This window comes from Acyrthosiphon pisum, chromosome A3, assembly GCF_005508785.2.
Source record: "Acyrthosiphon pisum isolate AL4f chromosome A3, pea_aphid_22Mar2018_4r6ur, whole genome shotgun sequence".
In the NCBI taxonomy this organism is placed as follows: domain Eukaryota; kingdom Metazoa; phylum Arthropoda; class Insecta; order Hemiptera; family Aphididae; genus Acyrthosiphon; species Acyrthosiphon pisum.
In genome coordinates, this window is record NC_042496.1 from 29,692,415 (window position 1) to 29,707,739 (window position 15,325).

The 15,325-nt window shown below is 32.8% G+C and overlaps 2 protein-coding genes across 4 annotated transcripts; both read left to right on the forward strand.

Moving 5' to 3' along the window:
- Positions 1 to 27: 27 nt before the first annotated feature.
- On the forward strand, positions 28 to 7,967 carry LOC100570757. Its single transcript, XM_029491503.1, has 6 exons — positions 28 to 506; positions 3,296 to 3,513; positions 4,302 to 4,393; positions 4,523 to 4,716; positions 6,060 to 6,229; positions 7,757 to 7,967. The coding sequence occupies exons 1-6, from the start codon at positions 342 to 344 to the stop codon at positions 7,959 to 7,961; spliced, it is 1,044 nt and encodes a 347-aa protein (XP_029347363.1). The 5' UTR covers positions 28 to 341; the 3' UTR covers positions 7,962 to 7,967.
- A 419-nt stretch (positions 7,968 to 8,386) lies between these two features.
- Positions 8,387 to 12,798, forward strand: LOC107884314. Of its 3 annotated transcripts, XM_029491534.1 has the most exons (6): positions 8,387 to 8,577; positions 9,003 to 9,142; positions 10,121 to 10,310; positions 10,476 to 10,618; positions 11,655 to 11,760; positions 12,234 to 12,798. In XM_029491534.1, the coding sequence occupies exons 4-6, from the start codon at positions 10,517 to 10,519 to the stop codon at positions 12,317 to 12,319; spliced, it is 294 nt and encodes a 97-aa protein (XP_029347394.1). In that variant the 5' UTR covers positions 8,387 to 8,577; positions 9,003 to 9,142; positions 10,121 to 10,310; positions 10,476 to 10,516; the 3' UTR covers positions 12,320 to 12,798. The 3 variants fall into 3 exon arrangements, with proteins under 3 accessions (XP_029347394.1, XP_029347392.1, XP_029347393.1); XM_029491533.1 differs by lacking the exons at positions 8,387 to 8,577; positions 9,003 to 9,142 and having other exon boundaries at positions 9,819 to 10,310; positions 12,234 to 12,341; XM_029491532.1 differs by lacking the exons at positions 10,476 to 10,618; positions 11,655 to 11,760; positions 12,234 to 12,798 and having other exon boundaries at positions 10,121 to 10,306.
- Positions 12,799 to 15,325: the final 2,527 nt, after the last annotated feature.

The following is a 15,325-nucleotide window of genomic DNA, read 5'->3' on the forward strand; positions in this document are numbered from 1 at the left end:
TAGTATAACATAGCGTTAGGTCCGTGAAGTTAGCGGGATTAGTAAAAATACAATTTTACTTAACGACTGTTGTGCTGATCCCGTAGCTATCACAACTAGAGAACTGCCAACTGCACACATTATTTCTGTTGCTCAATAACAACGATCACCGGTAGGACTGCAGTGAATCTAATTAATTAGTTCTTTACTTGAGGGAAGAAATATCAAATTTAGGTCAACATTATTGCTATAAATTATCATTACACAATAGAGTGCAATATATAATAAAAACCAATTTTTTTTCAGTGCTAGAATCTTGGGACCGATATCCAGTCGGTTTACTTGCGGGAAACACATACCAAATGGGAGTCTATGATGAATGTGTAGACATACGTTACCCGGTGAAAGGACAGTATTGTTTGTCTGAAATAAAAATAATTCCACCTGCAGGAAGAGATTATAGCTTCAAAAGAACGGAAGATTTAGACGATTTCGGTCACGACCATGCATGGAAAACCATACTTGGGGTGAGTTACGTGTTTTAGGTCCTATCTACCTATTATATACAACTAATTGTTGTTCATTATCACTCTTTTTTTGTCAGATTTTCGGGTTTCGGGTTTTGTGGTTTCATTGCAACTAATTATAGAAAGAATTGGATTCGGTCAACTTTTATTTTAAAATTTTACAATACTTGTTTGCATTAGTAATACATTTAGGCATAGGTAAAATTTGGGGGGGGGGGCTAAAAATATCCCTATTACGATTAACCCTCCGGCTGCCAGAAAAAGAATCAACTGGAAAAAATTTGAGCAAGAACTATCGCTTAATTCTCCAAAACTGACGACCAAACTATCAAACCCAACAGAAATCGACAATGAGGTTGAGTCATTTACCACACTCATCAAGTCAACAATCGAAAAATGCTCCTACCTCATTAACAAACCTCAAACCAGAGAGCCACTCTCCCCCGATATCCTACTTGAGATTGCCACCAAACGAAATTTAAGAAAAGACTGGCAACGCACTAGGCATCCAGCAGTAAAGACAATGCTAAACGCCCAAATAGTGTATGTCCGAAACCTCCTTAAAGAACATCGTCAACTTGCATGGGACCGTTTCACATCCACACTAAATTTCCAAGATCGATCACTCTACAAACTAAATCGTCGTCTGCTTCACAAGAAACCAGCTTCCGCCCCGTTGACGGCAAACTCCGGTCAAAAAATTTACGACACTAAATCCAAACTGGAGCAGTTTGCAGACACTATGAGGGACCAGTTTACCGCCAACCCTGGGAACGAGCTATTGGAGGTCAGCCGATCGGTCAACGAACTAAACGGATACTCCACAAAGTCAAGCCTTTTCGCTACCCCTGGTGAAGTGTTTGGAATTATTAAAAACCTACCATCCGCCAAAGCCCCTGGACACGACAACATTACAAACGCTGCACTAAAGCACCTTCTAGCCCCTGCCATCGTAAGACTAAGCAACTTAATCACAGCTTGTCTCAGACACTCTTATTTTCCGACCTCCTGGAAAACTGCCACGATTGTCATGATTCCGAAGCCTAACAAAAACCACAGTCTACCAATCAACTACAGACCAATATCACTTCTCGTCACGATGTCAAAAGTATTTGAAAAAATTCTACTAAGCCATCTAAACAAATATTTTAAGCCAAGAACAGAACAACACGCTTTCCGACACGGACACTCGACGACTACACAACTCACTAAACTGATCGACGACTTGGTAATAAATACAAATAATAATAGACACACGGCTGCCATCTTCTTGGACATGGAGAAAGCGTTCGACAGAGTGTGGCATGATGGATTAATCCACAAACTCCACACAATGTCAACGGTCCCCACATCCCTAGTAAAAATCATCAAATCCTTCCTATCAAACCGGAACTTCAGAATACAAATCTCCGACCTAAAATCAACCCTCAGAACAATCGAAGCAGGAGTCCCACAGGGATCATGCCTCTCTCCCCTATTATACACCCTTTACATCAATGATCTCCCATCCTCACCTCATGTTACTACTTCATTGTTTGCCGACGACACCATGTTCTACTCTAGTAACACGTCAAAAAACTTCGCCATAATCCGTCTTCAACGCCAAGTCACCACGACAACCGACTGGATTCAAAAATGGCGTTTAAAACTGAACCCTCAAAAAACGGTATGCATACTTTTTGGAACCAGCCGAAAAGTAACCGCGCGAAAAATCCAAATACTAGGCCAAGCAATCGACTGGAAAAACAAGACCACCTATCTCGGTGTCACACTAGACAAAGCCCTGCGCCTAAATGATCACGTCAAGGTTTGCATTAGGAAGGCTAAGCAAGCCAGAGGGGCACTATACCCGATACTAAACAGCAGATCACCCATCCCAATGCCGACTAGACTCTCGATTTACAAATTATATATCAAACCAATTTTATTATATGCCTCTTCGGCGTGGGGTTCTCTCATCAGTGCATCTAACTGGGCAAATATAGAAGCAGTCCAAAACGTGGCGATCCGTACAATCACAGGTGCCCACTTCTTCACCAGAAATAACGCCATCTTAAATCCACCCATAAACTCACTTCGAAACGAAGCAGAACTAGCGGCTAGGGTTTTTTATCACAGAAATGCCCAATCAACATTCGCCCACATCCGCGACATTGGAACATCACCAGCTCCTCAATTACTCACACGCCGACCAAGACCAATCAACTTTGCGAAATTACAATAATATACTCCACATCCTGACAATCAGCCATTAAAAAAAAAAAAAAAAAAAAAAAAAAAACTCAAACATAAGTTATAGGCACCGCCTGACACTTACAAACACAGCTGGAGTTTTTCCTTGGCTCCCATTACAAAGCAAAGCAAGCAAAAGTAAATCATATACCTATACGTACAAATAGCACGGAGTCCGCGATCTACCGTAGGTAGATTGCCTACCTGATCATATACCGCTGCGAATCAGAATTTTTATTCCAGAAAACGAAAAAGTTAAGATACACTTTAAACACCATAAACCGAATATTAAATAACGAATTGAAAAAAGTTTGAGTCAAATAGAGTTGGCACATTTAACGGGCAACGGAGTGCGCGGGATCAGCTAGTGTATATTAATAATATGATACCTACTTAATGTATAATCATGATTTTAACTTAACGTAGATATATACCTCCATATTTATCAATTATTATATTTCAGTAATCAGGTATAACTAAATAAATTTCAATCTTTGATATTATATAATTTAACCCTTAATATAATATATTGTATTAAATATGTTGCGTTGTTTCAGTGGACCGATTACCAGGACCAAGTGCAACGAAACATTTTGAATTTGGGAATATGCGTACCGGACGGGTGTTCAGCGTCAGACCTACAGACATCCCTACAAAGCGAATTTGACGAGGCGTTTTCCCCCGAACAGCTAAAAGCCGTCGTCAGAGTAGACCCGATAAAGTGCAGGGTCCGCGAAGATATGTATCCCTACTACACGCCGTATTACGTAACTTTGTAAGCAATGTGATTATTATTTGGATATCATTATAATTGTACAACAGAACTATTACAATACATGTAATTCATTATTATCATGCGTTATAAATTATGCACACTGATTTTTAAAATTTCAAGCCGATAGGTGTACATAGGTAGCGCAAGAAAATCCGAAAAATGTTATCCTAATTGCATATTTCAGTCGAAAACAATTTTATTTAACATGTATTTTAGCAGTATGATATTTTCCAAATGTTTACTGCATATTATTATGATGTTTTATATTTACTTTATCAGATAACTTATAAAATGTTGTTAAATCTTTTAGATCATTTAAATAATTTATAATTTCATTAGGAGAACACGAGAATAAAAATATAGATTCAGAAATAAAAGAATTTATTATTCACTTTTTTGAAATCAGTCTCATTAAATCCTTTTTCAATTATTTTATCAGATATGTTTTTGCCCTACATTAAAAAAATAATTATTAAATTAATTTACGATTTCCTTTTCATCATAATATATGACTGTAGACTTATTACTTTTAGCACAATTGATATTCCAATCACTGGGATAACTATTTATTCCAGTAGCTTCTTTAATTAAGCTCCACGCGTTAATATTCTTATAATATTGCAAAAAGTAGTCGTAGGTTAATCGAAATTGAACATTTCATAGAGCCATATAGGACATAGGTTAGGTAAAGTAAGATAAGTAAATACTTCAGATAAACAAAATATTTAACAACATTATATTAATCATTATAATATCATAAATTATAGCTATACAATTTTATTTTATAGGTGGATATTTTTACTGCTCGTTCTGATCTGTTGCTGTGCGACGTTACACCATTTCATAAGAATATTGTACCGACAAAACACAAACGAAACCGGTGAGCAATAAACGAATACTTGTACCTATCTAAAAATATTATACTCACAATTTATATTTTTAATGTGTAAAAAATTAAAAATAAATCCATGTATAACATAATATTTAACAATCATTACTCCAAATTTAGGTGAAGTGCCTAGGACATTTTTCTACGAATTTTCATTTATCGAGTCAATCAAAACATTGTTGAAATTCGACAAAGACAATAAATTAAATATTTTTTATACCACAAAAGTAATGATGATGCTTTTTGTTATGTCTGGACATTATATTCTTGCTTTGATGTCGAATCCTATAAGTAATGCTAAGTTCGTGGATAATGTAAGTTGAGAAATATATTTGAGAATATTATAATATAATACCATATTCTACAGTCTATAGCAGGGGTCTCCAACATTTTTTTACGGTGGGCCAAATTTGATATACACTTTGGCATCGCGGGCCAACATTTTTAGAAATATGTTGAATAAAAAAAAAAAAAAAGCTCGATAACTTCAAGCTGGTAAAGTTTCTATTTTTTTGGCAAAAGGAGAGGTGGGCAGTATAGATGAGCGGAGAAGTGGGCAAACATTTCGCGGGGTAACCCCATACCACTTCACTCCGCTCATCAAAACTTTGAATATTTATAACTCATAAGCTACTTGCCCCAAATTCGATTTTCATGTATCAAAATACTAAGAATATATACTTAGAATTCTGCTTCGGAATATAAAATTAAAACCCAATGTTGTCATTCAAAAAAGTAAAAAACTTAAAAAGTTATAAGGATAAAAAATATTTAAAAATATAATTTTTTAAGAAAAACGTTGTTTTATAAGCGACTTGAAACTATGTAAAAAATGTTTTCAAAAAAATTTACTCTTTTTGAAATAATGAGTGTTCAATGATAAAAGAATCAGTGTTGCTGATGCCGTCAGGCCCAGGAGCGCGGCGACTGGGAAGCGATTTGACTATGCGCCAGACTTCAGCGGGAGTGAAGAACGATGTTGAGGTAGACGGAAGGGTGCGCTGGTGGTTCAGTTTGTTTTGCACCGAGGAGTCGATGTAGTCGTTTCCAGGAGGAGACCGAAATTGGACTTCCAAGGAGTCGGCCAGTAGATCGGCTTTTGACTTGGGGTCAAAGATAATGTTGCCTAGAGAGTCCTTGAGAGGGCGAAAGGGTTGAGGTTTGTTAGATGGTCTTTTGTAGGTGGCTACGAGACGAAGAATAGAATTGTTGACTTGAATGTGAATGATGGTGTTCACAAACAATATGATATTAATATTAATTGAAATAATATGATGCGGAAATGGAAATGGTGTTTTAATTTTATTACTCTTAATACATAGCTACTTTATTAACAAAACTTTACTAACTATATCAGATATAATATGTGATATTGTAGGAACTTGGAAGTAGAAAGTAGGAACACAAGTTGGACACAAGGGCGTGCGTAATTCATTTTTTTTTTTACTTACCCTTATTATATAATAATAATATTATGCCTAGGTATATTATGTCCTGGATTTATTTTACCAATACTATAGCATTAGATACTGGCAAGTGTGAGGTTACGTTGTTTTATGCGCCGCTTGTTCAATTGTATATTTTAAACACATTCAGTTAAAATTAGTAAAAACACAATTTTATCCTGTTTATATTATTATTAATTAAATTATCACAGATATACCTCAACGGACCAGCTGTGCTGTTGACTAGTTTGAACATCGTTGACCCATTTTTCTTCATGAGCGGTTTCATCATGTACATAAACCTTTCTCGAGAATTTCGAAAACCAAAGGCTGAATCAGTTTGGAAGACACTCTCGATGCCAATCATCCAGCGAATAATAACGTATAATAATATCATATAAATAATATAAACGCTTTTTATATTTTTTGCAAACGATTTCCGTCAATTTTAACTATTATAAATACCATTGCTAAATGGTAAACGGACACTTTGTACTATCTATTGTTTGAGTTGCATACCGTGGACACTTTGTACGGTGAAAATAAATTCAAAATTGATAAATATCGCGGACACTTTGTACGATAAAAATAAACCGAGAAATAAAGTCGGGAGATAAGATAAAATTGAATTGCTCAAACTTTAGATCGCGAATCGTGATCGCAATCAGTATGAGACATGAGTTTGGTGACAAAATACACTCCGAACACAACCCATTCTTCAAATTTGGAACGTCAGAAATCAAACGATTAATAATTCACATAGAACAAATAATTTTAGCGAAGGATGGAATAGTTCATTCTATAAATTAGTATGATCGGCTAATCAAAGTTTCTGGAGTGTTTTGGGATTTTTGCAATTGGACGAATGTGCTAGTCATTTAAACAAAAATATAAGAAAAAAACCAAAATACACAAAAAATAATTCACGAAGCCTGTACATAGCACGAAAATAAAATAATTTGCCATACTTTTAGTTTTTAAATTTATATATTATCATTTATGACTTATAATTGACAGTGGATTTTCTTAAAAATTCGCGAAGCCACAAATACCCAAATTTATTATCATAATTATTATTATTATTATTTATGTCTGTTAACTACATGTGTTTTGTAATAACAAATTATGTGATAATGTGATAGGTACTATATATACACACTTATATCTACCTAAAAAAGTACAAACTGTCCGCGGTTTGAATTTTTTACCGTACAAAGTGTCCTACAACCTTGCTAAATATATAGGTAAGATCGCAACTTTGGATACGCAGGTGTCATGGCCTTCACTGGCAGTGAATATTATCACTTCGATTTATTCGTTAACAAACAATACAAATTATTAACTTCATGGCTACATAAATCTAAAAATCATTGCCATCTCAGCCATCCTCTTTATGCTAAAACATGCAATAATTTACTGTGCATGCGCAGCCCATAACGAAAATGCGTCTCAATGCGATCATACCTATATATTTAGCCATGATAAATATGTTTTAAGAATCAACATAAGTGTTATAATTATTGATATCATATTCAACAAGAATAATACGCCATCGATAACACAATATAATATTATGTCGTTTATTCTTAATAGTTCTCATTTCGTTTTAGAATAATCTTAAAAAAATTTTATGAATTTCTAACTGAATAATAATTTACAACATTTTAAAAATTTTTATGACTTTGAATAACTTGAAAAGAGTCAAAATTGTTTGAAAATACTACCATGGAAAATGGTCATTTTAACATTTCGTTAGGTATATAGGATTATAACTAAATATCAACAAAAAAAATCACATTGCTGTAAAATTAATACATTCTTTCGCTCCGCTCAGAATCCGATACGCCATCAACAACATAACAATGTAATATTATGTCGTTTATTCCTAATAATTCTCATTTCGTCTTAGAATGTTACCGGCTTATTGCGCGATGATGGCCATCACGGCGCATATTATACCCCACCTCGGAGACGGTCCGCTGTGGCCAATAAAGTCGTGGGGAGAAGCCGAGATATGTAAGAACTATTGGTGGACCAACCTGTTGTTCATAAGTAATTTCGTTGAAGTCGATCATCAGGTATTACGATGTATTTTAATTTTTAATCCACAATAATACATTGATACACGATAATTCATATTTAGACAAGAAACATTTTATATTTATATATATTATTCAGCAATCAGCATAGGTAACAAATTAGATGGATATCATCACAGTTGTAGGCATGTCGTAGTTCTCTACTTCTCATTGGTTGATTTTGTTTTATGTTTTAATACATGTATGATTGATAGCCAATAAGAAGTGGAGAACTATGATAAAGATGACGAAGGATGTGTATCAAAATACTGCGGCTATAGCTAAGACTGAAATATGCGCAATCGTAATACCACGGGCTACGAAACTTGTAAATTAACCGAATCCCATTTTTGACATTAATATTCATCCAACCAATGCCTTGATACCAATATTTGTTGATTACTCACTGGTATTAAACATAGTTGTAAAAAATAATTTCTATTTATTTTTTATTCCAGTGCCTCATAATGGGCTGGTACTTATCGTGTGATATTCAGTTTTTCGTCATTGGAGTTATTGTCGTTTACGTTCACACGAAAAACCCAAAATACGGAATCGCATTGCTTGGCACAATAATTGGTTTGTCGATATCCGTGCCATTCATAATCACTCTTTTGACGGGAAGAGATGGAATGGATAAGTTTCCTTCAACGTATGTTAAGTATTTTAGTAATTGAAAGAAAATTTGGACGCACAAGTAGTGCATCGGATAACTGAGATTGGTTGAACCTATTCTCAATTCTGATTTAACGATTATTCTGAATTCGTTATATATTTGAACGTCAACATTTTTATGTTGTATACTGTATAGTCATACGGTTTTCTATCACTATAATGAGTGAAACGACTGAACGACGTTGTAATTATTATTATTATTATTACAACTAATACGTACCTAGGTACCTACCTACAAATATTTTTGAAGGTTATAATTTAAATAGTAGTGGATGATTTAACGACAATGTTTGGTTTTAAGCAACAGCTTATATATTATTATTATTGAATTATTTATAAAACTGTATAATATAATAATACGGTATATTGTACCACAATATATAATTATCATATTGTTTATAGACACCTATTGTTAATAAGACAAGTTTTATTGTTGAAGTCGTACCGACCAAGTTACATGCGGGCCAGTCCATTCTTTATAGGCTTAGCCAGTAGCTTTCTAGTGGAAAAACTGAAGGAAAAAAAAAGTGAAATTTTCACAAGTAATTATTAGTATTCCTAGAGAATGTTATCATGTATTTTACAAACATTATTTATCGGCAAATGTATTGGTTTTTACCACGATTTAAGATATACAGATTAAGCATCGGCCTATAACGAATAGTGCTTTATGATGACCGGTGAACCAACTATCTGAAACAGCTGAGACCCCCGATCACTAGCGCTCGTTGTGGTTTAAATATGTTAAATATATATAAATTATATAATATCATAACGCCATAACAACTAACCACGGTTATCAGCTTTTTATACCAATAATACCTACAGTATATCATGACAAAATAAATAGGTATGTCAGCAACTCGTGATACGCATGTCTGCGACATAAGCATTTCTCCAACTGACTGAGTGGTGGAGCGGTGCCGCGGTGGTGGAGTCTTCGGCGGCGGTGGCTATTGCCATAGATATTAAAGAATGGATAGGCCATGGCTATATTAGAGGGTCATGGGGCCGGAATGGGGAAGAGAGAAAGACTGTTTTTTATCATTGCTTCTCATTCTGACAGAGGTCTTATCATAAATAAATACAATAATTATACATATATCTATTTGTGATAAGACCTCTATAACCTCAACAAATGTTCATGTTCGTTCCCGTAAATGGCCTATCCATTCTTTAATATCTATGGCTATTGCGGCAGTGACGGCGATGGACCAATGAGAACCGAAGAAATGCTTACGTCACAGTACATGGCTGGGCGGAGGGTGGGTGCGCGATTTGTTTCCAAACCGGTAATATTGCTGACATACCTATTTATTTTATCATGCAGTATATAATATTGTTGAATCTATAAACTTGTCCTCTCGGTGCGCTAGTAGTAGTGGGAACAGCTGTTTCAGATAGTTAGTTCACCGGTCAAATTATGGGAGTTAGATACGCAACCTGTATATCTGAAATCGTGGTTTTAACTGATATGTAATGATACCTATTGATGTTTTATTTGTGTGTCGTGCATACAGACGGTGGTTCACGGTGGAACATTTGCTATTTTATCGTTTGCTTTATGGGCTCAGTTTTACGGGGTCGTATTCTATGCCAGAAATAGACCTTATTATCCATTGGAACATGCCTTGTACTCAACTATCTACCATTGTACGACGACAGTAGTGAGTGCATGGGTTGCTATAAGTTATTTCACGTCTGGCTACGGTGAGTAAAATCGTGTTTTTAAGATATCCCAGAGAGTGTGCGTCTTCCTAATTATCGTGCTCAAATTATTGTTCGATTAAATTTACAGATGTTGGGGAAAAAATCAAGCGTTCTCAATCGTATTTTATCACTTTTATTATATTACAACTTCAAATGTTTTTACAGGTTTACTTGAACATTTGTTTCACAGTAGATTTGTTGCAATCATGGGAAAACTCGCATACCCTATTTTGTTGGTGAACATCTCTGTTATGCTAACATCTCAGAGTTCGCAGAGATTACCCATTTATCTATCGTCAAGATATGTGGTAGGTAAGACACTAATATTATACGGTTACATGCACACAGTAGCCCTTTTACTAATAGACAATAACTGTGTAGGTATAACAATAGCATTACGAGCAGCGTGGAAACACGTCACAGTGATTTAGCCTGTTTTGACTATAAAATACAATACAATCTATATATCTTATAGTTTATACCGTACTACACTACTACCATGAGTATGAACTATGAATAACTTTAAACGTGCTCAAGTGTCTTCAATAAGGGGCAATATTTAGGCAATATGCAATTTCGTTGCCGTCGCCCATGGCTTTGTGTTAATCGTCAATGATTATTAGTGTGATTTCAGCGGGTACCGACTATCTACGTACGCACTGCGCATGTGCGTACATGTCAACGGAACCGTCGACCGAAAATAAAATCCACGATCTTTTGCTCAAAACATGCTTTACAGGAAAAACTTACACGCGTCGTAGAGTGGTCTGCTTTTAACAATTTTTTTTTTGTTACAAAGAGGAGAATTTTCTAAAGGGCGCATTGGACTTCAATTTTTAATTTCGTTGCTTAATACAAACATAGTAAAAATAACAAAATCTTGTGAAGATATCTCATATTCAAAATCGTATTTTATGGTTTAGAAATAGAATTTTGAAAATCCAAGTCCAATGCGCCCTGTAAGAATTGTTTCTCTTTAAAAAATAAAAAAATAGAAATTATGGAAATCGGATCACTCTACGAGGCATGAGAGATTTTTCTTTAAGGCGTGTTTTTTAGCAAAAAAATAGGTCACGTGCAGGCCCTTTAAAGAACGAGCGTTAAACCTTTATCGGCACGTTTTCCATACACTAATAATTTCTTATCTATTATAAGGTCTATGGGTATTTTGTATGTGTATCAATGTATGTCACATAAACGTCCATTATAAAAATCAAAATATTTATTGTAATTGTCAGGTCTTCCGTTAAAAACTGATAACTTATAAACAATATTATAATATTATTATTATTATTTATTATTAATACTAAACTTAATATTAGTTTTTATTTTAATGGTTTGCAGTTTGAAACTTTTCTCTATGGTTCATTCATGTGTTATATGATGGCCATCATCTTATATTTGATTGTTTATGAGCCGTTTGCGAAATTGACCAAAAATCTGTTAAAAGGTAAATTAATTTTATTGATTTTAGTCGCTAATATTTTGTAATGAATCGATCATCGAAACTATTTAGAATGTAAGATCTACATAATGACATTTTTGTTTTATTTTAAATTTAAATTAATTTGTAAATACAATAATTATTTTATAATAATTTATTAATATCTGAAGAAGTATATCTATAATAGCCACTTGTAATCAAACCTGCAGTCAGTGGCGCAAATAGGGGGGGGGGATACAATATCCTTTATACGCCACTGTCTGCAGTACTCTAATTCAAATACGCTGTTCTCTATGGCACTTTGTAAGTAATAATATTATACCCAATCTTATATAAAATGAGTTTGTTATAATCATATAATAATATATAATATTAAATCATCATTCATTGTATAATCAATAAATGTATAGGTAGAGTAAATACGGTTCCTACCTAGTATAATAATAATTTACTAATCTTTCTTTTTTATATATTTTTAGGAAAAGTTCAATCTCGTCGATCAAGAATGGAAAATCGATCGAAAAAACAGCCACCTGCTGCAGTAAAACTGTTAAAAAAAACTTAACTATCTCATAATAGGTAGTGGGTCAATTATGAAATGTTACCAATTATATTATAATATATGATAACATATAGTTTATACAAATATTGCAAGTAAGTTATGCTCGTGTGTATCGTAATATGGAACAGGTATAAGAAACATGTTGTATTATCTATACTAGTTTTTACTTATTTATCTGTTCATTTCTTGTTTTGTAAACTTGTTTCTGGTAAAATCTTTCTTCCTTTTTTTTTTAAATGCTCTATATGTCATATTATCATACATTATATCCGTTTTTGTATTTTGAAAATTAAAAAGACTTAATTGCAGATATTTTATGGTACCTATTGTGTTTATACTTAATTTATTTTGTAAATTAGTCAATGTTATTTCACTTATTTATTTATTTTTTATTAATGTAACAATATATTAATAAACACATTATATTTTTATATTCATTGATAGTTAATCTGCAGGTTATTACGGCAATATCCTTCAATCTCTGAAATATTAATGTTTCGTAAAAGCATTATAATGGTGTTTTTTCAGATTAAGTCCATATTGTGGTGGTACCATAGGCGCAAATAGGGTGGGGGGCTTTAGGGGCTAAGCCCCCTCAAAAATGTCCATAGCCCCCCAAACATTTCCTACATTTTGTTTTAAGCTTATTCAATATTATCAAAGTAAGGCCCTATTAGCCCTATTAGCACCCCCAAATCTCAAACGCTATTTGCGCCTATGGGTGGTACCCACATCAGAATTAATTCATTATTAATTGATTATGCTGTCCATATGACTATCACCAAATCGCGAAGTATTAGGTTGTCGTCAGGAATTTCTGCATAAGCCAGAAATCATTAGTCATCATAAGATCATGATATTATAGGTAATAGGCAGTCCTGTAAAGTATTTAAGTAAAAGTATTTGAGTAGAAGTATTCAAATACTTTTTTAAGTATTGAATAACTTTTTAAATACTTTTTTTGTTTTAAATAGTACTTTTTAGTATTGAATACTTTGGTTTTTTATTTCGAACATTTTATTTTTATTCGAAATAATTTGTTGGAAAAATATTATTGTCAACTACAATAATAGAATAATAGTTTTATTTAATATTCTGTATTTCTGTGTTGCCGAAGCCCAAAGGTTTGTGAAAACCAGATTTCTAAAAAAAGTTATTGAATATCGAATAACAATATTCCCTTTAAAACTATTAGATAAATATTAGATTACCTATTACATATGTGTTTATATTACGATAATTAAAAACCCACTTTAAAAACCAAAAGTATTTGAGTAGTATTTGAAATACTTTACAATTAAAGTATTTGAGTAGTATCTTAAATACTTAAAAAAAAATGTATTTGAGTATTTACTCAAGTACTTTTTAAAAGTATTCTTTACAGGACTGGTAATAGGTGTAATGCCTAATTTTTAGGGATGGATTTGTTGGGATTATTTTGATAAAGATCTTCTCTGACAATATTGTTATAAATTATAATTATATATTATAACTTATAATCGAAACATTGCTCTCTTGATTTCAATCTTAAGATGTCGATAAATAGTAATTTAGAAGCGCGTCCACAAGGCATTATACCTAACTATAGCTATATGTTTTTCTATAAAGTATAGAAAATACTAGTATACTTATAACTTATATTTTTTCCTCTTGTGAAAAAAAAATGTTTCAATGCATAAAAAAATGAAACCATTCAATAAAAATAAAAACAGATATGAGAAAAAAATCACCCCCTTCACTGTCAGCCAATATTATCAATTAAATATGTATTTTACAATTAATGCAATATATTTTAATATTTTTTATTTATACATATTATACATTTATATACAGAATTCAATAGGTACAACAGATTTAGTATAATGTCTATTCAAATCATGAAAATTGGAGTGACCTGAATAAAATTAATTTTCCCTCTCAGTCCCCCACACGTGTAAACATTTTTTTATCGACAATAATTTTAAAAAAACTATTAAAACTCGTAATTTTCTTATGCCAACAAATAATTCAAAAAGAGTCGCAGTATTTCAAAAATTTTATGGTGTATGGAAATTATAAATATAAACAATTAGTGAAAATCTCATGTATCTACGGTAAGGTTATCTAACCTAATCTTTCTAAGAGTTACGAAAAAAACCAACATTTGTGGAATTTGTTGATTTTTTCGAAAACCTATTTTGTGTAAAAATTACCGTTTTTCATCAATTTTATTTAGGTTTTTCCAGGCACTTTTGAAAACTACTAGGAATTTAAAATGTTGACTCCCCCAATGCACTATAACTAGATTCACTTTCCCATCTGATAAGATACTGAAGTTGAAAATCGAAGTATTATTTCTACTTTTTATCGTGCACACAGACACAAATAACATAAAAACAAAAAAAAACACACACATCATTGTCAAATCTATACATTCATCGCTCCGCTCAGAATCTAAAATTTATAAGGAAAAAATATGGTTTTCAATTAGAAAAATAAGTTTATATCACTATGCAGGGAAGATGTATGAATATCCACAAACACATATTATTATATATCAGTTAAAGTATTTGGATAAATAATTTAATACAATTTTGCTTCAGATCAAAAATCGATATTCACCAAATAACAAAATTATAACGTAAGACGATGGTAAATTTATCACGCTAAAGAATAAATTGGTTAGTTTCAAATTCCACGAGAAAGAAAATGAATTAACACTACGACTGGTGTTTGCATATAATGTTTATAGTTTTATACACTAATTTGTATAAATTATACTCAAGGGCTAAGGCACAATTTTTGAACGCTCGGCCTCACTGCTATAATATAATATTGTGCAGGTAGGTATAATAATATTTTTTTATACTCGGAAAATCGTCTACTGCCACTAGTAGGTGGCTTCTTATCAATTATTTCATATGTATTCAACCCTCATAGAATATGCTAATTGTACATAAATGTAGATACAGATTGTATCATCGTGTAAAATAAAAATAAAAATATTCGGAAAATCAGCAGTTGGCACGT

Bases quoted from the DNA above. Each gene is read 5' to 3' on its own strand.
- LOC100570757 (XM_029491503.1), top strand. From the start codon at position 342: ATGGGAGTCTATGATGAATGTGTAGACATACGTTACCCGGTGAAAGGA. The intron at 3,514-4,301 runs GTAAGCAATGTG...TTTATTTTATAG, and splicing joins ACGCCGTATTACGTAACTTT to GTGGATATTTTTACTGCTCG. The intron at 4,394-4,522 runs GTGAGCAATAAA...CTCCAAATTTAG, and splicing joins ACAAAACACAAACGAAACCG to GTGAAGTGCCTAGGACATTT.
- LOC107884314 (XM_029491532.1), top strand. From the start codon at position 8,393: ATGGGCTGGTACTTATCGTGTGATATTCAGTTTTTCGTCATTGGAGTT. The intron at 8,578-9,002 runs GTATGTTAAGTA...TATTGTTTATAG, and splicing joins ATGGATAAGTTTCCTTCAAC to ACACCTATTGTTAATAAGAC. The intron at 9,143-10,120 runs GTAATTATTAGT...TCGTGCATACAG, and splicing joins AAAAAGTGAAATTTTCACAA to ACGGTGGTTCACGGTGGAAC.